A 22298-nucleotide genomic window follows, 5' to 3' on the forward strand; every position below is an offset into this window, starting at 1 on the left:
TTATCTCACCCTATGGAAATTAATAACACATGTAATTAAACTTGCCACATGTATCTGTGCTGTAGAAATGGCTTTGAAAATTGAATAACCATATTATCCAAGTCACGCACCTCAATATCCGAGGGCTGTGCAATCCAAGCAAAGCAGTTCTTGTTAAATTAATTAAAAATAAAGAGAGTCGTACACTCTTTGTATAAACTCCCAGTAATGTATTGGGTAAACCACCAACGTTTCAGCATCAGCTTACCTTCTGCAGGGTCTTTTCTTATTAAATGCCTTGAAGATGGATACATTTCAACCAGCCCACTCACTCCCCCTGGACATGTAAATATTATAGACTTAATACACTGAGTGTACAAAACGTTAGGAACACCTTCCTAAACCCCTTTTGCCCTCAGAACAGTCTCAATTTGTCGGGGCATGGACTCTACAAGGTGTCGAAAGCGTTCCACAGGGATGCTGGCCCATGTTGACTCCAATGCTTCCCACAGTTGTGTCAAGTTGGCTGGTTGTCCTTTGGGTGGTGGACCATTCTTGATACACACTGGAAACTGTTGAGTATGAAAATCCCATCAACTCAAACTGGTGCAACTGGGACCTACTACCATACCCCATTCAAAGGCCCTTAAATATTTTGTTTTGACCATTCACACTCTGAATGGCACACATACACAATCCATGTCTACATTTTCTCAAGCCTTAAAAATCCTTCTTTAATCTGTCTCCTCCCCTTCATCTACAGTGATTGAAGTGGATTTAACAAGTGACATCAATATGGGATCATAGCTTCACCTGGATTCACCTGGTCAGTCTATGTCATGGAAAGAGCAGGTGTTCCTAATGCACACGCAGTGTAGATAGACATATATATTTATACTATAAATGTGTGCCTAGTATGCATGAATTCCCACAGAAAGTGAAAAACTGGTTTTATAGAACAGCAAGGATGTAACCATTTGTGAACCTTTTTTTTGTTTGTTGTTTAGTTATGTGTTCTTTTTAACTTTTTTAAAAAGCAAATCTAGAGAGTGGGACTGATGCTGCAAATTAGCGCATTGCTAAAGCTTGATGGTGCAAAGCATCTGACGGTTGATGATTCAATGTGTTAATGTTATATTTTCCTTGTTTCTGTCCCTAAAAAAAATACATATCTATAAACTGGGTAGTTTGGGTCCTGGATGCTGATTGGCTGAAACAGCATTCCAGCCGTGTATTTCACTAAGACAAAATACCACGGGTATGACACAAAACTACTTGTTTACTGTTATATTTATGATGGTAACTTATTTATAATAGCAATAAGGCACCTCAGGGGTTTGTGGCATATCGCCAACATACCACTGCTCAGGCCTCTATCCAGGCTCCCCGCTTACAGTTGTGCCTAAAAACAGCCCTTAGGCATGATATATTGGCCAATATACCGAAACTCCTCAAGCCTTATTGCTTGAGTCTAATAGAGCTCCCCAGCTTGTAGTTCTAAAAATGAGTTACCTCTGGGTTGTTCAGTCTTTCCTATGGGGAAAATGAATGCGGAAAGAATAAACGCCAAAAATAAGGTTTGAGCACAGACTTAGGAGATGTTACAGGTTTTTGTCACACGCTGATCTGTTTCACATGTCTTTGTGCTTGTCTCCACTCCCTCCAGGTGTCAACCCATCTTCCCCATTATCCCCTGGGTATTTATACCTGTGTTCTCTGTTTGTCTGTTGCCAGTTTGTTTTGTTTGTGAAACCTACCAGCGTGTGTTCCCCTACTCCTATCTGTTTCTTGCTCCTGTTTCCTAGTTCTTCCCGGTTTTGACCCCTGCTGGATTATTGACCCCTGCCTGCCCTGACCCTGAGACTGCCTGCCGTTCTGGACCCTTTGCACCTCCTCTGGATTACTGACCTCTGCCTGCCTTTGACCTGTCGTTTGCCTGCCCCTGTATTAACTTTTTTTTCTTCGACACTGTCTGCATCTGGGTCATACCTGAAACGTTATAGTTTTGTTCTATGAGACAATACTAGTCAGTTAACATTAACTTTTATGAATTTTGAAGCCTTTACGTGCTTTGTGCTTTTTCTGATTACATAAAGGCTTAAATTCCCAAAAAGTGAAGTTAGCTGATGAAGATTATCTCATAGAACTAAACTTATAAGATCCCCTAAGTCTGTTTACCACAGACATACAAAACCCCTATATTCATTTTTCCATAGGCTTTGTCCAACAAACCTGGCAGAGTTAGTGCCTACAAAAAGATGCCATTACTATTGCTCTCTCTGTAGATGGTCCCAACACTCACCTTCAGAGAGTCCACAGCCTGTCTCAGCTTCTGCATCTCCTTCTTTATCTTCTGGATTCTCTGCAGGGATTTCTGTTGATTTCCCCTCACATGCTTCTGTTTCTCGGTCCTTTCTGTTGTAGCTGAGACTGTACCATGTATGATAGACTGTTCATCTATCATACACAAATAACAGATACACTGCTGATCGATGCGACACTAAACCTCCAGCAGTTTGTCATGGTGAGAGCAGATCTTCTCCTGTAGTTGTGTGGAGGCTTCGACCAGGTTGTACTTCTTAAAGGCAGTAGATTGATAGTGTGGCTGGAGGTGAATCTCTCAGTAAGAGGCCAGACACACCAGACAGGATTTGACAACTTTGTGTTTTCTTCCAGTGCAGGAATCACACTCCACGTCTCCAGGTTCAGCATAACAGTGTGCAGGAGAAGTAGCTTGAAGGCCAATAGTTTTCAGTTTATCCACCATTTTAGCAAGCATTTTAGCAAGTGTTTCTGCTCAGAACAGGCCTTGGGACAAAGGTCTGTCGGCACTCTGGGCAGCTGTAGACAGCCTTCAGATCATCCTGATCCCAGCAGCCCTCAATACAGCCCATACAGTAGCTGTGTCCACAGGGAGTAGTCACCGGATCCTTCAGTAGATCCAGGCAGATTGAACAGCTGAAGGAATCCCGATCTTCAAAAAATGACTCTGCCATTTTGAAACGCCACACTAACAAACTGTGCAGCCGAGAAGGAGAGCACTTTTGTTTTCCTTGTTTGTGCTAAGGAATAGTAGTGGCCTCCACATAATTGTTATGTAACTTCCTGCTTCTATGTGTGTGCAATCAGTGCCTACAGGGGGACATTTGAGTTATCATGCCTCTGTTACACTGCCTTTTCTGCTCTGGCTGAGACTGTTTCATCATGACCCTTATGTTTATCCATCGTACACAGATAACAGATACACTGCTGATCGGTACGACAGTAAACCTCCAGTAGTTTGTCATGATGAGAGCAGATCTACTCCTGTAGACTGACTGGCTTTGAGTTTTGCCATAGTGCAGAGCTGAGGTCCCAATCCTCCTGGTCAGTGTCTTTCATGACTCAAAGGATTCTGTACATCTTGACCCCCAATAGACAGAATACACACACTACTGACCTGCTCTGTGCTACTACAGCACAGCATGGGAAGAGTTATACTGGTGCAAAGTCAATAGACTCAATGAAGGGGTAGGGGGAATTCAGAGACACAGTTCTTTATGTATAGTTCACTGGGGAAATGGGATGTCGGTATAACTATTCAGATACCCTAGAGAGGTGAAAGAGAATGGACCTTAAAACAGGTCCATTCTCGTGGTTACACCTTGCTGTTCTTTAAACCAGAGTTTTTAACTTTCTATTGGGAATTCATTAAAGGCCCAGTGCAGTCAATGTGATATCCTTGTGTTTTTTTTAATATTTCCACACCATGAGGCTGGAATAATACTGTGAAATTGTGAATATGATAACAATGCCATTTTAGTGTAAAATATGTAATTTATTTCAGCCTGTTTTGGCGGGATGGAGTTTTGACCTGCCTGGTGACATCACCAGGCGGTACATTAGTTAATATACCAATAAAAAAAGAGAGATCCAAACCAGAGAGATCCTAGCAAAATTCTTGCTTGAGAAATTGCTTTTTGCAAAGAAGCTATTTTTGTTTATTTTTGACCATTTTAATTCAGAACAATCACAGTAAGGTACATAATTGTTACTCAGAAATGATATGATATTGAGGTAAATAACGTCTGCATTGGACATTTAATACTAAGCACACATTTTTTTTATAGAATATAAAATAAATATTTATTAACATTTTTAGAATTCCCACAAGTCTCCTGTGTGAAAAAGTAATTGGTTGTGCCACTTTAGCTGCAATGGCTGCAACCAAATGCTTCCTGTAGTTGTCAATTAGTATCTCACATACCTGTGGAGGAATTTTGTCCCACTCTTGCATTCAGAACTGCTTTAACTCAATGACATTTGTGGGTTTTCAAGCATGAACTGCTCGTTTCAAATCCAACATCTCAATTGGGATTGGGCCTGGACTTTAACTAGGCCATTCCAAAACTTCAAATTTGTTGCTTTTTAACCATTTTCATGTAGACTTGATTGTGTGTTTTGGATCATTGTCTTGCTGCATGACCCAGCTGCGCTTCAGCTTCAGCTTCAGCTTACAGACAGATGGCCTGACATTTCCCTGTGGAATTATCTGATACAGAGCAGAATACATGGTTCTTTCTATTAAGGCAAGTCGTCCAGGTCCTGAGGCAGCAAAGCATCCCAAAACCATCACACTACCACCACCATGCTTGACCGTTGGTATAAGGTTCTTACTGTGGAATGCAGTGTTTAATTATGCCAGGCATAATGGGACCCATGTCTGTTTTGGTTGAAGATCTGATAACATTCAGTATAAAAAATATGCAAAAATAGAGAAAATCAGAAAGGGGACAAATACTTTTTCACGGCACTGTACATGTCTAATACATATCTTAACTCAGCAAAAAAAGAAACGTCCTCTCACTGTCAACTGCGTTTATTTTCAGCAAACTTAACATGTGTAAATATTTGTATGAACATAACAAGATTCAACAACTGAGACCTAAACTGAACAAGTTCCACAGACATGTGACTAACAGAAATTGAATAATGTGTCCCTGAACAAGGGGGGGGTCAAAATCAAAAGTAACAGTCAGTATCTGGTGTGGCCACCAGCTGCATTAAGTACTGCAGTGCATCTCCTCCTCATGGACTGCACCAGATCTCACACCAGTTCTTGCTGTGAGATGTTACCCCACTCTTCCACCAAGGCACCATGTCCCCGGACATTTCTGGGGGGGAATGGCCCTAGTCCTCACCCTCCGATCCAACAGGTCCCAGACGTGCTCAATTGGATTGAGATCCGGGCTCTTCGCTGGCCATGGCAGAACACTGGCATTCCTGACTTGCAGGAAATCACGCACAGAACAAGGAATATGGCTGGTGGCATTGTCAATCAAAATATTTCAAAACACACATCTTTTATCCAACAAGGCACTAAAGTAATACTGCAAAAAAACATGGCCTAAACGCAAAGCCCTATGATTGGTGCAAATCCAACACAACACATCACTGAGTAACTGCCTCCTTAATTTCAAGCATGGTGGTGGCTGCATCATTGTATGGGTATGCTTGACATCGTCAAATACTCTGGGGTTTTTCAGGATATAAAGAAACGGGATGGAACTAAGCACAGGCAAAATCCTAGAGGAAAACCTTCTTCAGTCTGCTTTACACCAGAGGCTGGGAGAGGAATTCACCATTCAACAGGACAATAACCTACAGCACAAGGCCACATCTACACTGGAGTTCCCTACCAAGAAGACAGTGAATGTTCCTGAGTGGCCAAGTTACAGATTTTACTTAAACCTGCTTGAAAATCTATGGGATGACTTGAAAATGACTGTGTAGCCATGATCCCCAACATCTTGACAGAGCATGAAGCATTATGAGACATACCCAAGAAGACTCTAACATGTATTGACTCATGGGAGCTGAATCCTCATTCTGTCACGTCCTGACCAGTATAAGGGTTATTTGTTATTGTAGTTTGGTCAGGACGTGGCAGAGGGTATTGTGTTTATGTGGTTCGGGGTGGTGATTTTTGTAGTAGGGTGTTTGATTTATTATTTCCGGGTTTTTGTCTATGTTCTATGTTTTGTATTTCTATGTTCTTTCTGGTTTGTGGTATTTCTATGTGTAGGTTAATGGGGGGTTGGACTCTCAATTGGAGGCAGGTGCTTTCTCGTTGCCTCTGATTGAGAGTCCTATATATGGGTAATTGTTTGGTGTAGTGTTGTGGGAGATTATTTCTTGTTTTGCCTGTATGAGCATGACAAGACTGTTTTGTTGTTCGTTCTTCATTTTGTTATTTTGGTGTTTTCTTGATTTAAAATAAAATACAAGAAGAGCATCCACATTCCTGCTGCGTTTTGGTCCTCCATTCCCGACGACAACCGTTACACATTCAACAACTATATTTTAGTTATTTCACTTCTATCAGTCTTTAAAATAAATATATATTTTTTCCGCTTTCACATTACAGAGTATTTTGTGTAGATTGTTCATCAAAAAATACAATTAAATCAATTTTAATCTCACTTTGTAGCACAATAAAATGTGAAGACATCCAAGGGGTATGAATACTTTTGCAAGGCATTGATTCTTGAAGAATATCTGATATTCTTCAAGATGCCTCATGAACTTAGTTTACTGTCTTACCCCATCAGAACCCAGAATATTAGCTTGTTTTACCCCATTGTTTTTTAACAATGTAATTGTAAACAAACACTGTACATAAAGTGTACACAAACCCTGCTTCAGAACACAAATATAATAATAATAACATCTGCTGTGTACTATGACACAACTTAAAGCCAGCCAGTCTTCAGGAGTAGATCTGCTCTCATCATAACAAACTCCTCCTGCTCAATATCTGAGCTATTTAAAATAACTACCAGTTCATTAACTGGAATTCTGGTTTCTGTATGATGATACACATTTCATACAATACAGATTGTATGAAAATCAAAGGTACAAATACATTAAATGTACTGTATCCGTAAAAAGTGAAATTACTGTCCATTCTGTTTCTAAGCAGGCAATAGTTTAACCTTCCTGTAGACACAATACTGCTTCTGCCAAGAAGTCTGGACCTTTATGGCACAGGAAGCAGTGTACTTGCCCTGTAACTACAGGCTTGCTGGTTGAAACTCTACTATGGCGGTTCCCCCTTGATCACTACATTAGTGTTAGTCTGACAGACAGTGAGAGGATGGAACCCTGCCCCCACCGTCAGTATGATAGCCTCTCCTTGCTTTTACATGATTAACACAGAGTCTCAGTCTGGTCCTTCCTGTCTCCATTGCTTTGACAGGAGCCCAGGCGGCGGCGTGATGGGTGTGACAGACGTTAGTGAGCACACAGGTCCTGTTGTGTCCCATCACCCGACCGTCACCAAACCATCACTAGAACACGGATGTAATAAGAGGGGTTGGGAGAAAAAGAGACCCAGGCTGTGTTCATGCAGATTGGAGCCACGTCTATAGACACTGTGTAGTGAGGCTAACTGAAGACAAACAGGATCAAATTAGACAAACGAGGGTAGTAGTTGTCTGTCGGCCATGTGAGGATAAGTCAAGGCCAACTGTTTCACCAAAGATAAGTTGAGGTGAGGCCAACATGTGGGCAGTGAATTTTCACATACTTTCAAAGTGAGAATTGCTGGAGAGAAGAAGAGAGAGACCTATTGCAAAAAGTGCATTAAAATCATATATTTTGATTATTACAAAAGGTGCATTAAAATCCTATGTTCATAAAGAAGCCTGGAGCTCCCGGCGTTGTAGAAGGTTCTACAGAATGCCTGGAGACATTCGTCTGCATTTCAGTGAGGTATTGCACCAACCCTTTTGGTTGGGCAGTTTGTGTGATTGACGGTGAGGGAGTCAGAGATTTCACCATCCCATTTGCATGCTATGTCTTCACAGGAAACAGAATGGATCTTACTTTTATCCTATATGACTATCATATATGAAATAGATTATTCTTACATAAAACATTCGATTTGTATTAGATTTTTTTAGTTTTTGTACATATCCTTTGCAATAGAGAGAATGAGAGAGAAAGATGAAGAAAGAGAGAAAGAGAAAGAGAGAAAGAGAGAGCGAGAGAGAGAAAGAGATTCTCATTTGCTTTAAGATATCCAAGCTGAATATCAGGATGCCTAGTTTCCCATTAACCAGATTCACATTTTTATTGACACCTCCAATCCCAACAAATACATTTCTTCACATACACACACCAGATGTGCCACCCCGCAGACACATACATTACAATGACACCCCTTAATAATGTATCGCTCACAGCGACAAATATCCCAAACAGAGCGACATTCAGCCATAAACATGTATCCATATTGACATGTTTTTTATTGCACACTGAAATGGTGCATCGTGGTTGGAAAGGCAGTACCATGGGGTTTGTGCTTGACTCGCTATCATTTTCCCCCAAAGCAAGAAACCAGGGGATCTTTAAATGAGCCATGCTCTCTAACATTACTGTCCTTTTATGGACTTGTGGATGGAGACACTCTGAATTGCTGGGATGTGCATTCAATGCAGTCCGACAGCTAGGTTATGACCCACTGTGTTTTATACCTGGGTTCAAGTAGTTTTTTTTTTCTTTCAAATATGTTGAGGGTTTGATTGAGCTTGGCTGGAGTGCCAGATGGCAGAGGCCACAGGGTTTGCACTTCTGGGACTATTTCATTGGTTCCATTAAGCCAGAAAAACTAAATCAAGTGCCGCTAAAGTATTTGAAAGGAAACCAAGACTATTTGAACCCAAGTCCTTTCTGTTTAAAGATGTTGTGCATTTCAATGTTTGACCTGACTATTTACAGTAATGATGCATTATAAGAGGGTTTGACTCATATCACAGCGGGAGGATATGGGTCCATTTCTGGTCACAGTGTGTAGTACTTAAGTGAAACAGTTTTGTGTGAATTAACAAACATTATACAGTGTGCAGAGCCATGTACACATGGCTCAGTCACCATGGTCTTGTGTGGAATGAGGGGTATCAACCAGGAATAAAAAGGACAGTCATTTATCATTATCCATAAGAAAGCTTCCATACTTTCCACTGTTGTAAATATGAGTAGACATGACACCGTCATTTTCACAACAACAACAACAAATTAAACTAATTGACACCAAATTCAGTTAAATTGACAACTGAATTAGGCTGGGATACAATCCAAGGTGCGTTATAGAGCAACGCACTGACAATGTGCCTTTTAAAGGCAATTTTACAGACGTTTGCGGAGATCGCATTCACGGAAAACAATGCGCATGTTGGCTCAAGCATAAATTACCTTTAAAGGTCAAGTGCAATGTGCTGCTCTATAACATGGTTTGGATTGAATACCGGCCTAAGGCTATTGAGCGCAGTAGTGTTTTCACTCAAAAGAGAAGGATGACACTGAACTTCACTACCTGAGCCAGGCTGCTAAACAAGATGGCCGACTTTCCCCATGTCACATACTTCTTTTTCTTTGGTGTTATGGCGGTCTGAAAATAAATGATATAGGTGCATGCCGCCATCTACTGTTTCGGCTGTATATCAGCCTACTATTCTGTAATATGAATTCATTACACTTTGAGAGAGAAAAAAATTCCTTACCAACTAATCCATTAAAACCACTATTTCACTACTTTGGCCCTATCTGATCCTATCCCAGGCCAACAGCCTGGGAGAAAGGGACACTATCATTCAAATCTGGGGCCTGAAAGGGAACTGCATCTTCAGACAACATTCTCAAGAAGTTTTCAGCAGATCCCAAAACATTTTCGCTGCATTCACAATTTTGTAAAGTTTCTTTGATTTCTTGTTAGTTTGACTTGTACAATTGATCACCTGTGCAATAAACCAGGGGCGGAAATCCCGGGGGGGACGGGGGGGACACGACCCCCCCATCCTGGGAAAAATATGATTTGTCCCCCCCAATATATCACTGAAACATAACTATGTAATTTAAATAATATTAATAATACGCAATGAAAGCAATTGTGCTGATTATTGACACTTAATAGCGCGTTTTTAAGTTTCAAAAGATTGCGACCCCCCCACCCTTTGCCTCACAATGGTTTGATCCACTGCCAGTTCCTTAGTTGGCAAGGTAACAGAGGGGTCGTATCTACTGTCTGAAAGGCACTCAATGAACGTAACTGACGTGAGGTTAATCCAGTCAATCGCGCACACACACTAGCTGATTATGCAGAGCTAGCGCGCAAATATTAACTATTAAGCTAACTAGTACCTATTCCATTTATGTGGCCTCGTCAAAGATGGAATCTTTGCTATTGTCAATTTATTCCAAGATCAGCATGCAGATTATGTAAATTAGTGCTTCAAAGTCCCTGTGATAAGGTTAGCGATAAACTGAAGTCCAAACTGAACAGAACTACACTCTCTTCTACCATTGTCTTAAATATATTTAACGGTCTCGTTACAAAAGCTAAATTGTCGCAAGGAAACTTTTATTTATTTATTTTATTTCACCTTTATTTAACCCGGATAGCAAAGATTATAGCAAACACCACTGAAACGGAATTGGTGCTCGCTAGCTTTGCAAATTCAGCTATTGTTGGAAGCCAGCCAATATGAAACAAACTATTAAAATTACAAAAGGTTGCAGCATATGTTGTGTAAATGGTGAACTCATACAGCTGTCAACTCTTGTCATTTTAATCCGTTTCACATTTGCTAGCTACCTTTTAGATCGAAGCCCAAATAGAATGATAAAAGATAAGATGATAGAAGCCCATCTCCTACTGTAAATAACCTACACACTGTGTGTGTGTGTAGCCAGCCAGCTAGGTAGAAAAATGGCAGAAAAATAAAAGACGGACATCAGAGTATTTTTCAGTACACCAAAACGCAAAGTAAGAACCCTAGTAGCCTAATATCTCAAAGACTAGTTGATAAAATGTTCATAAGAAAGAAATGAAATTCTAATGGAAATGTTTCACAATGATGTCATTAGGCAGAGCAGGCAACAGATGGCACACAGACAGCAGAGTTGGGGACAGATATGCAGGGACAGACTGGCAGAGACAGGGAGTCTCAGGTAAGTTTGTTGAGTCTTTGGCAACATTATGAAAGGTTCTCAATTTTTTTTACTTGTAAAATAGGAACATAATTGGAAAATGCCATGGATACCCCCACTCTCAACTTAAACTGGTGACTGAACTAAGATTTGTTAAAGGCAATGGTATTGCTGTTGTGATTAGTTGTGTAGTTTTGGGTACCGGTAGTTAGGAGTACGGCAATCACCTTATTTCTTTGGTTCCTCAATATACATTTACCATATTACAATGTAGGCTATGTGTTACAGCACTACTTTTGGTGTCCCCCTCAGGAATTGCTCTTGAGAAAATGTCATGTAATTGTCCCCTCCAAAGTTGATATCAGATTTTCGCCCCTGCAATAAACGCAACAAAATCCACCTTCTTCACTATCAGAACTTCAGGATCCCTCAAATGATAAACAACACCTTCTCCAGGCTGCGGGGCATCCATTGCCATTTCTTCCTCATTTGCACTCGCTCCTTCCGCTATTTGCACTGCCTCTGCATAAGAGACCTGGTGAACAGCCCAGATTCTTGCTACTTTGACCTCCTTCACCCTTACTAGGGCATTCCTGAAACGTGGTTCCCACCCCAATTGCAGCACCGTGTATCCACCGACTCTTCCACAACATATTTATTCCATCTGCACACACTTGCCACGTGGCCAAACTTTTTAGATTAACAACACTGCAATGGTCTGTTCACAGAAGCTCTCACTGCGTATCTTATTATATACCTCAGCTTTACATCTGTGGGAAGAGATTTTCCATCAAATAGCAATAGCACCGATAGGCTTTGCTCTTTCCTTTCATTCACCATGCAGTTCAATCATCATACATCCTCTACTCCTGGTACATGGTATGTTTTCAGCCTCAATTTCCACCGCAACGCCAGAGATGACACATTTTACCTGTGCCCTGTTCAGAAAATAAGAACTTTGAATTATACTTTGATAATTCCAAGAGTCACAATGCACTTTCCTTTTGTTCTTCTGACACAGTAAATTAACACCATACCGCTCCTGGTCACTTTGATTGACACCACCTTTCCCAGTGGGTCCTCCACCATCTCCTTGAATGCAAATGGGCTCCCAAAAACGCATCTTTATCCATGAAACTAACTCCAACAAGGAACAAGGCATTATTAGAGCAAGGCCTGTCTTCATGAACAACTTTATCCAGTTTTTCTCCATTCCTCAGTTGTCCACTCATTTCCATGAACGTTACTAAATGCGTCATCTGACTCAGTGCTTCCGCTTCTGCCATCTTTCCCTCAGTTCAGATGCCAAGAAGACGACCTCCCATGTCACATACTCATTCACATGTTTAAATTAAGGTGGGAAGCTGTAGTACTGACAGAATATTGGCACTGAAAACGACACCTCCTTTACACATAGCTCAGGCTATCAGTCATGCTGTACTGCCTTTTGTTACAGTGGCAAGCAAATAGGTGATGCAAATGTGTTTTGTTTGTGATACCCATGTAAATATTTGCTATGGCCAGGAGCAGCCTTCGGGTTACAGTTGTCTTATGGAACAATGGCATTGAGTTGTATTGACGTTTACTAGCAAACAGAATCATATCCAACCTCCTCATTAGTTTACATAATGGTTGGTTTCCCCTGTGTGCTGAAAGATGTCCTAAAAGGCTGGGTTGTGTTTATTAGGCCATACCATAGCAAAACATTTTGCAATGAAAACGTTTCATATTGGACAAGTTCAGGTAGTCCTACCACCCCGTTTCACTCTGTTTTCTTCAGTTTCGTACCTAATGAACACCACCATGGGTCGTATTCATTGGAGCACATCATAGCAAAATGTTCAGGTAGTCCCTCCCTCCCGTTTTCTTCATAATGAACACAACCCTGAGGTGAAGATGTCCCGGATCAACACAGGACACTAGAATGTAGATAGATTGTGTTACATGATAATTCCAGCTATGACATTAACAGACTATAGTAGGTCTATGTGTTGAACTATTTTGTAATTGTGTTCTTAATGATAGCTGGAAGGCATCATATCTTAAAGTGAATGATTTCTTTAGGTCACAGTTTGATCCCAAAATTACCTTTTCGATTTTTGCATATTTTTGCACTGAGGTATTCAAATAAGAACTCTAAATCCAAAACAAGTGAGATGACCAACATGTTTATTTGTTTGACAGTCTAGAGTGCACATGCTGTAAATGCTTTCTGGGTTACAAAAGCCCTCCATGCTCCTCTTTAAATAGAGACGACTTTATCAACACACAAGAACAAAACAAGAAAAAATTCAAGTGCCATAATGTTGGCCTACAGCTTGTGGATGCTGCATATCCCTTGAACACTCCATATTCCCTATATATTGCAATAATATTGACCAGAGCCCTTGGGAACATGGTCTAAAGTAGTGCACCGTAAAGGGAATAGGGTGTCACTTGGGATACAGATGATGATACAAGTTGATGATGATATTTCTCTGTCTTGGCTGGAGCGTTGGATGTGGTGGTTCTAGTGAAGTGTTTCTCCTTGAGGGACTTTAGAGACATTTGAGGAGGAAGGAGTTGCAGCTGCTGACCCTGCCGCAGTCACAGAGCTTCCCAATGCGGGGTCCATGCCTCAAGGCACACCGGTCGCCCATACCACACTGAGAGACACAGAGAGAGTGAGGGGGGGGAGAGATAGATAGAGGGAGAGAGAGAAAGAGATAGAGAGGAAACACAAAGTAGCTTTATCGCAAAACACAGTCCTTAATAACAAAAAAAAACACATTTAATTAGGACAGAAAGAGTTAGTCAGCGATGGTAATGAAAGCTCTGATTAGTTTGCTGTATGAATGAAGCGGTGTTCGCTGGTTCTTTAGACTCTTCCTCCTTTCAGTTAATTAGACTTAGGGACGCTATCTTGAATAGGCAGTATAATTGCACTCAAATCAAAGACTGTTGGCATTTCTCCGCTTGCATTTAATTATACTGACAACTTATACTCGTTAATTGGTTTTACAAAAACTTTCAATTGAACTGCATTGAAATGGTGCACAGATTGTAATACAGTGGGAGAAACATGGGGCGCTTAAATGGGACGTTCAGGATTTTACAAAAAAAGCCAAATGCCTGTAACATCAAATAAAATATGGAGTTGATTTGAGTTGATTTCAGGTGATTTGGCCATTACAACAAAAAAAAGCTCACATGCCACTATTATTGATTGTTAGCTTGTGGTGGCTAAAGTTTGCTGAAATAGGGAATATTTAAAGAAAACCAAACCATGGACTACTTTCAGGGTGAGGAACTATCTAACATAAAGTTGTTAAATCCTAAACTTCCCCTTTAATAACAGGCATCCACGATGCAACACGGAGTGCCTGGACACAGCCCTTAGCTGTGGTATATTGGCCATATATCACAAACCCGGGAGGTGCCTTATTGCTATTATAAACTGGTTACCAACTTAATTAGAGCAGTACAAATACATGTTTTGTCAGACCAATGGTATACGGTCTGATATACCACAGCTTTCAGCCAATCAGCATTCAGGGCTCGAACCACCCAGTTTATAACACCCCTTTGATCCTTGAAAAGTACTGATGATTTTAAATGCAGTTATAGCCTCCATTTGGTCAGAAATAGCATTGGTAAAAGTTATTAGTTTAAAACAGGAACATATTCGGACTCACAGGAGGGATCATGCCTCTCTTCTCATTGGTAGGCAGATGGCTCTGCATCTTCACTATAAGAGCCTCCATCGCACCCACCTGTGACACGGAGTGAAGGAAACAGGGTCAATGGAATTTCTCATTGCTTTTCTGAAGGGGGGATTTAAAATCTATACTCCTATATGAGTGCAATTTCCCAATGAGTTTATGTACTACCTAATGACAATGTCAGTGTTATAGAGGCTATATTTTTGTTTCCAGAAGATCCTCTTGTGGAACTTTATCTCTTCAGGTGTCATTCATTTGACATTTAGGGACATGTTCCAGGGGTTCAACCAGGGATGGACATGAATTAAGATAGCCAGCTAGAGCGAGGCCGGTACTTTTCAGACAGGCTAGTAAAAATGTTGGTTTACTAGCCCGGCTGGCCAGTGGACAAAATCTTTCGCTCCATCCCTGTGTTCAACCATGGATAAAACTGATGGTAACAACGGATTCTCAAGGACGCCTTTATCAGGACGAACTGCTGAATAAGGTTATGTTGCCCATAATCCAATCATGAGCAAACATTTAGATTGCATTTATATTTCGAATTATATTGACTTAGATTGAGATATTACATTTAGAACCTGTAGTGCATGAATATATAGAACAGGACCAACATGCTAGGTTAGCCTGAAACAACAAAAGTGATTCCGTATATGAACTTACAAGTTCTTTCTCTGCGGCCGCGGCAGAGTTCTGCCCGCCAAAGTCCTCTGCGGAAACTTCATGTGACGCCTGTCCTCGGCACATAACCGATATCAGGCCGATGCACAGCAGTCGGAGCAGCACTCCTGAGCTATCCATGGTTCCGATGCGGTGCGTGGTAAATGCTGTGCAGTCGTGGCGGCAATAAGAGAGCGCAGGGGATCGAAGTGGAGGGTCGGAAGTTCAGAGTGAGTAAATGTGCAACGGACTGCCGGACCTCTGCATTTATACTAGCGAGTAGCCCCGCCTGTAAGGTAATTTAGCTGGGTTGCAAGACCCATAACGAGGAACTCCAGTCTTCAATGCATCTTGAATGGTTTGAAGGATGACTCTTAATTGTGTTATTTGAACTGGTGGGTTCAAATCCCACACGTTACACTTGCATCCCATAGCTTCTTATTTTGTCCATTATTCAGATTTAAAACCCCTCTATTTATAATTGTAGATTATGAAGTTGTTTTTCACTCCGTTGCAAGTCCCACCTCAATATATACCAATTAAACCGCGTAAGGCGACTGTAGGCTATTAAATAAAATGTTCCTTGTAGGGGCCATTTCTCTCGTTGAATGAGACCATTACACAGAGAGCCATTACACACACACACACACACACACACACACATCCACTGGGGCATTATAGAGAAACACTCATCTGTTCTAGTCCAGTCATCTCCTATTGATTCCCTGGCTTAAAGGTGTGTGATATGATAATGTCCAGTATGACAATGTCCAGTACTCACATGAATATAACCTGTCTGAGCCTTCATCAGTGTGTTAGTGGCTCTAACTGGCTCACCCAGAGTCTCTCTGGACACATTATGGAAATGATTTGCAATTTCTTAAAAAGAGTACTCCAGTGAACTTAATGGTGTTGTTCCTGTGTCTATCTACAGTTGAAGTCGGAAGTTTACATAGACTTAGGTTGGAGTCATTAAAACTCATTTTTCCACCACTCCACAATTTCTTGTTAACAAACTATCGTTTTGGAAGTCGGTTAGGACATTTACTTTGTGCAGATCACAATAAATTTTTCCAACAATTGTTTACAGACAGATTCTTTCAATTATAATTAACTGTATCACAATTCCAGTGGGTCAGAAGTTTACATACACTAAGTTGACTGTGCCTTTAAACAGCTTGGAAAATTCCAGAAAATGATGTCATGGCTTTAGAAGCTTCTGATAGGCTAATTTCCATCATTTGAGTCAATTGGACGTGTATCTGCAGATGTATTTCAAGGCCTCAAACTCAGTGCCTCTTTGCTTGACATCATGGGAAAATCAAAAGAAATCAGCTAAGACATCAGAAAAAAAATTGTAGACCTCCACAAGTCTGGTTAATCCTTGGGAGCAATTTCCAAACGCCTGAAGGTACCACGTTCATCTGTACAAACAATAGTACGCAAGTATAAACACCATGAGACCACGCAGCCGTCATACCGCTCAGGAAGGAGACGCGTTCTGTCTCCTAGAGATGAACGTACTTTGGTGCGTAAAGTGCAAATCAATCCCAGAACAACAGCAAAGGACCTTGTGATGATGCTGGAGGAAATAGGTACAAAGTATCTATATCCACAGTAGAACGAGCCTTATATTGAGATAACCTGAAAGGCCACTCAGCAAGGAAGAAGCTACTGCTTCAAAACCGCCATAAAAAAGCCAGACTATGTTTTGCAACTGCACATGGGGACAAAGATCGTACTTTTTGGAGAAATCTCCTCTGGTCTGATGAAATAAAAATAGAACTATTTGGCCATAATGACCATCGTTATGTTTGGAGGAAAAAGGGGGAGGCTTGCAAGCCGAAGAACACCATCCCAACCATGAAGCACGGGGGTTGCAGCATCATGTTGTGGGGGTGCTTTGCTGCAGGAGGGACTGGTGCACTTCACAAAATAGTTGGCATCATGAGGAAGGAAAATTATGTGGATATATTGAAGCAACATCTCAAGACATCAGTCAGGAAGTTAAAGCTTGGCCTCAAATGGGTCTTCCAAATGGACAATGACCCCAAGCATACTTCCAAAGTTGTGGAAAAATGGCTTAAGGACAACAAAGTCAAGGTATTGGAGTGGCCATCACAAAGCCCTGACCTCAAGGCACCTTGAGCACTGATGGCGGTCTGAGCACTGATGGAGGGATTGTGCGTTCCTGGTTTAACTCGGGCAGTTGTTGTTGCCATCCTGTACCTGTCTGTAGGTGTAATGTTCGGATGTACCGATCCTGTGCAGGTGTTGTTACACGTGGTCTGCTACTGCGAGGACGATCAGTTGTCCGTCCTGTCTCCCTGTAGCGCTGTCTTAGGCGTCTCACAGTACGGACATTGCAATTTATTGCCCTGGCCACATCTGCAGTCCTCATGCCTCCTTGCAGCATGCCTAAGGCACGTTCATGCAGATGAGCAGGGACCCTGGGCATCTTTCTTTTGATGTTTTTCAGCATCAGTAGAAAGGCCTCTTTAGTGTCCTAAGTTTTCATAACTGTGACCTTAATTGCCTACCTTCTGTAAGCTGTTGGTGCATGTTCATTAATTGTTTATGGTTCATTGAACAAGCATGGGAAACAGTGTTTAAACCCTTTAGAATGAACATCTGTGAAGTTATTTGGATTTTTACGAATTATCTTTGAAAGACAGGGTCCTGAAAAAGGGACGTTTCTTTTTTTTTGAGTTTAATCAGTGTCGGGACAATTTCACCGTAGCGTAGTGTGCCATCAGGAAGGTTATTTCAGTGCCTGTAGTAGGCAGCAGAGGGCGCTGCGCCTGCAGTTTCGCCGAGTGGCTGCTGATGGGTGTTTCCTCGAACGCATACTTTAGGATTTAGGAAGGAACACTCCCCAGTGACATCAGTTAGGTTTGAAGAAGAAAAAAAGTCTCAGTTCTCGACTCAAACCGTGCAGTGGAGTAACAAGGGGGCCGAGAGCGCCTTCCCGACCTTTTCAATTATATAGCCCGCTAAGAGAACTGGACGGAACTGTAGGCTATCATCTCAACTACTATAATTTGACCTCGTCAACCCGGGGAGTGAGGATTATAACACGTATTCAGAGAATATGTCAACCTCAGACGAGGCAGACGGGCTTCGGCCGAGATATGGGTGTGAGTATCTAAAAACTTTTCCTGCTCGCTCACCTTGGATCATATTTTACCTCCGTTTACAGAAGTTTAACAATTTAGTTAATTGTTTTAGTCAATACATACATTTTCACAGGCGTTTTTTCTTTCTATCTATATTCATAGGTTCGACTTTGGTTTGACTTTTGACAGCGTGGTAGGTAGGCTTTGACTTCCGCGTTTTCATCTTCATCGGCTACAATATTGCAATTTTACGAGGCTACATCGAATTAAATTAGCCTACATTGAATTTGGTCGATGCAATCCGGGATCCTTGGGACGTCATTGAAGTAATAGACTTTCAAATGGTTAGGTTTAGTCAAGGGTAAAGGTAGGGGTTCAGTTAAGGTAGGGACGTCTGGTAGGATCCCGTATAGCACCAACTCATTGAATTTTGACATGTTTGCATTTTTCACAGTAAAGGATAAGGCGCTACACTGTGTTCTTATAGGGAATCTGAAGTAGCAAGACGATGCAATAGTTGAGTGGTTTACCTGGTCGATTCATCGGAATCTATTGATGGCCTGCTATAGTCTATTGATATGTAAACTAGTAGCCATTGATCTCAATAAAAACATTTACATTCAGATATTGTCTTTTTCAATTATATTTTATTAAATAATTATATCATTTTTGTATTGGTTTACATTTGTGGTTTTATGCACTTTGAAATGGTTCTGTAATGAAAAGTGTTTTACAAATGTAATTTATTACTGAACTAGACTTTCCTGAGGCAGTCAGTAGTCTTGGCCTAAGTGGTAACCAGACCACTGTACTTACTGGCTTGTCAACTGCTTTCAAGATTACTGCCACTGTAAATTACCAAGTTGTTTGATAAATTTACTAGGCTAATAAATGAGATTAAGGCCGCTCAATAATAATAATTTTAATCATAGTCAGTAGAATAAAATCCTGGAAATTGTAAGTGACAATTTTTAGACTTTTCCATTCTCTAATGGTCACACAGCCTAGGTTATAATGGATATGCTTGTTATTCAGAAGGCCTAGACATCACCAGAAGGAGCCTGAAACAATTAGCTCTTGTAATGCGAGCGCTTGTGCACACTTTCTTTTCTCTCCCTCCCAGCTCTAAAAATATACTTTCAGCAACATTACCATGCAGGTCTCTGTAGCCTAGGCCAGTGGATCCCAACCAGGGGTACTTAGACCCCTGCTGGTACTTGGCCTACCCACAGGGGGTACTTGAGTAGACTCATGAGACCATAGGTCTACTGGTAAAATGCACACGAGGGGGTACTTCAGGGGTACTCCTGGCAGAGAGAAATTCAGTTGGTGGTAGAGTAACCGAAAAAGGTTGGGAACCAGCGGGCTTGGCCCTAGCCTAGACCACAGAACTGTGAGCTACGAGCTTTGTTTACCTGCAGAATAGGTTTGATTTATTACTGTCTCTTCCGAGTTCTTTGAAAGAATGCCCATGCATTTCATTTGGCGTATTTGCTGGATCACTTGAAGTGATAAGAAATACGTTTTCCACAGAAATGAAAAATTTCAAACAAATGCTGGAGATGTTTAAACAAAGCTTGCATAGGCTAGCCTACGTTTACCTAGCCTACGTTTACCTAGCCTACGTTTACCTACTGTGTAGTGAGTGACTAAAGCTAAGTTGGCCTCCCCGATCAGTAACCCTTGAATCATCTCATTATGTGGAGCTGGCGGTGAGGCCAAGTTCTAACCAGCCTGGGAGGGGATGGAGTAGCCTAGCACTGAGGACCGTTCAACATGACAGCTGAGCTGAATCAGCCTGTCAATGAATGAACACATGATTTCTTGAGACTGTTTACATCTTTGTGCTTATGATGGCGGCCAACACAACTATGTCAGTTGTGATATTCAGGATGGATGGGACAGTCTCTACCCCTCCTACATGCAGAATGAGAGAAGTGTCTGTCTCACTGTTCATTTGAAGGTTCTTGCATTTTATTTTGTTAATCTTCCCTACGTGTGTGTGTGTGTTTACTATAAATCTGAGTGTGAGCTAGACTCAACTCAGTGTGTGTACTGTGTATGTTTGTAAATTGAGTTTCTTGTACAGCTATGCTGTTATGAGCGAGCTAGTATTCACCTAGTGAGTGTTGTTTTCCAGCCGTTCTGGATGGTGTGGAGCGCCTCACAGCAGAGGAGATGGATGAGAGGAGGCAGCAGAACATGGCCTACGAGTACCTCTGTCATCTCGAGGAGGCTAAACGGTAAGAGTGTGTTTTTCATTAGTTGGTAATTGCCTTTTCTTTTGGCTGGTATTAAAATGAATAAAAGCAGACAAATACAAATTCTGCCGGATATGTACCTGGGGAGACTTCAACCCACAGTGGGAAAGGAAGGGAAATGGATCTCACCACAGTCCGTGAAGGACAGAGTATGCAAATAGTCTGCCGTTGATCCACACTACCAAAGTGAGAGAATACAGAAGTGTTCTTAGGGAGTCTGGGGCCCCATAAGGAAACAGGGGCCCTGTTTCGTATTCTAGCTCCACTGTTGCATCTCAGCTATTGCAATGGTGTTTGTTGTAATTGCTTGCATGGGCTTTACATCAGAGTGTCATAACATGTGGGTGAACTAGTCTCTATCGGACTTCAGTGTTCAGACTTGAATTGCCTTGTTATTCTTTTGTTGAGGAAGAGATAGTTGGAATTCTCACCTACTGCTGAGATCAACAATGGTTGGCAATGTGATCTTGAATAGAAAAGCTTAATAGTGTTGTAGATTAAAACAAGGTTTAATGAACGGTCATGCAGGGTAAAAGTGTGTGAATATCCCAGTTCCGTTCCACCATATGAAGCACCTGAATACCTGTTATGCTGACCTGGTAGTACAGATGTCAGTATTTTATCAAAGGTTAACTTCTGTAAGGTTAGACATGTTTTTATGTCCATTTCAGTCATAGTGCTCCCTAGTTATCTATCATTTTTGGACTGCCTTATTTGGTCATTATCACTCTGCTATGTGTATTAGCAACCCCTCTTGAGGTTGAGGTTTTTGTATGTGTGTTGAAACCTGCTTGCAATGCTGCAGTTTCCGCATTGGATGTGCTGTTTACTTTCTCCCTGTATAACATGCGGTACCAGAACTAACATGCGGTACCAGAACTAACATGCGGTACCAGAACTAACATGCGGTACCAGAACTAACATGCGGTACCAGAACTAACATGCGGTACTCATTCATTAATACCTGCTCACTGTCATGTGATGTTTGATATTGTAGAAGTATTGAAAATAAGTGTGTTTTGTCTGTTGTGGTGATCAGGTCTACAGGTTAATGATGCCTAAAGTCGCTAGTGGCCAAGGTTGAGAGGGCTCTGACACACACACACACACACACACACACACACACACACACGATATCCCCTAGGTCCCCCAGTGGACTCGCACTCAGAAGAGGAAGGAGTGAACGAGACAGGAAGTGACTAAGTCCCTGTTGAGTTTAGTATCTTCCGCTGTTGCCACAGAAACCCCTGGCCGTCATAGTAACGGGTTCCGGTGTGAGTGTTTGACTGTATGTTGTGAAGATAAAACGGCAGTGGTACGATGGTCTGTTGGGTCTTCCTCCTCTCCTGTGTTTTACCACTGTCTAGTAGTTCTCTAAACATGGCTTGACAATGTTATTGCTGAAGAGGTGAGAAGAGCCTTATGTCATGGTTAGCATAGGCCCTATGTTAAGTCTACATACAGCGTTTTTCCAAACACCTCTGAAGTTGTCTGTGGTTCTCATGCAGTTCCGTCCCTACAGTATCTTTAGCAGATGAGGTATCGCTAGCTGGTTAGCCTAGCACCAGAATGAGCGTTGTGCGGTGACGTCACCCTGCCTGAGAATTAAGGTG

General features: G+C 41.5%; 2 protein-coding genes across 2 annotated transcripts in view; one reads left to right on the forward strand and one right to left on the reverse strand.

Moving 5' to 3' along the window:
* Positions 1-13099: 13099 nt before the first annotated feature.
* On the reverse strand, positions 13100-15596 carry cartl (cocaine- and amphetamine-regulated transcript-like). Its single transcript, XM_014127320.2, has 3 exons — positions 15312-15596; positions 14622-14699; positions 13100-13592 (listed from the first exon to the last, which is right to left on the reverse strand). Exons 1-3 carry the CDS (start codon positions 15447-15449, stop codon positions 13485-13487), a joined length of 324 nt encoding a protein of 107 aa, XP_013982795.1. The 5' UTR covers positions 15450-15596; the 3' UTR covers positions 13100-13484.
* Positions 15597-18151: 2555 nt separating this feature from the next.
* The window catches only part of LOC100380768 (ras GTPase-activating-like protein IQGAP1), a 58812-nt gene continuing 54665 nt past the window's right edge, over positions 18152-22298 (forward strand). Inside the window, exons 1-2 of the mRNA XM_014127433.2 lie at positions 18152-18445; positions 20565-20667. Of these exons, the coding sequence (XP_013982908.2) occupies positions 18400-18445; positions 20565-20667 (149 nt within the window). The 5' untranslated portion in view covers positions 18152-18399. The remainder of the gene's footprint in view (positions 18446-20564; positions 20668-22298) is intronic.

This window comes from Salmo salar, chromosome ssa11 (genome assembly GCF_905237065.1).
Source record: "Salmo salar chromosome ssa11, Ssal_v3.1, whole genome shotgun sequence".
In the NCBI taxonomy this organism is placed as follows: domain Eukaryota; kingdom Metazoa; phylum Chordata; class Actinopteri; order Salmoniformes; family Salmonidae; genus Salmo; species Salmo salar.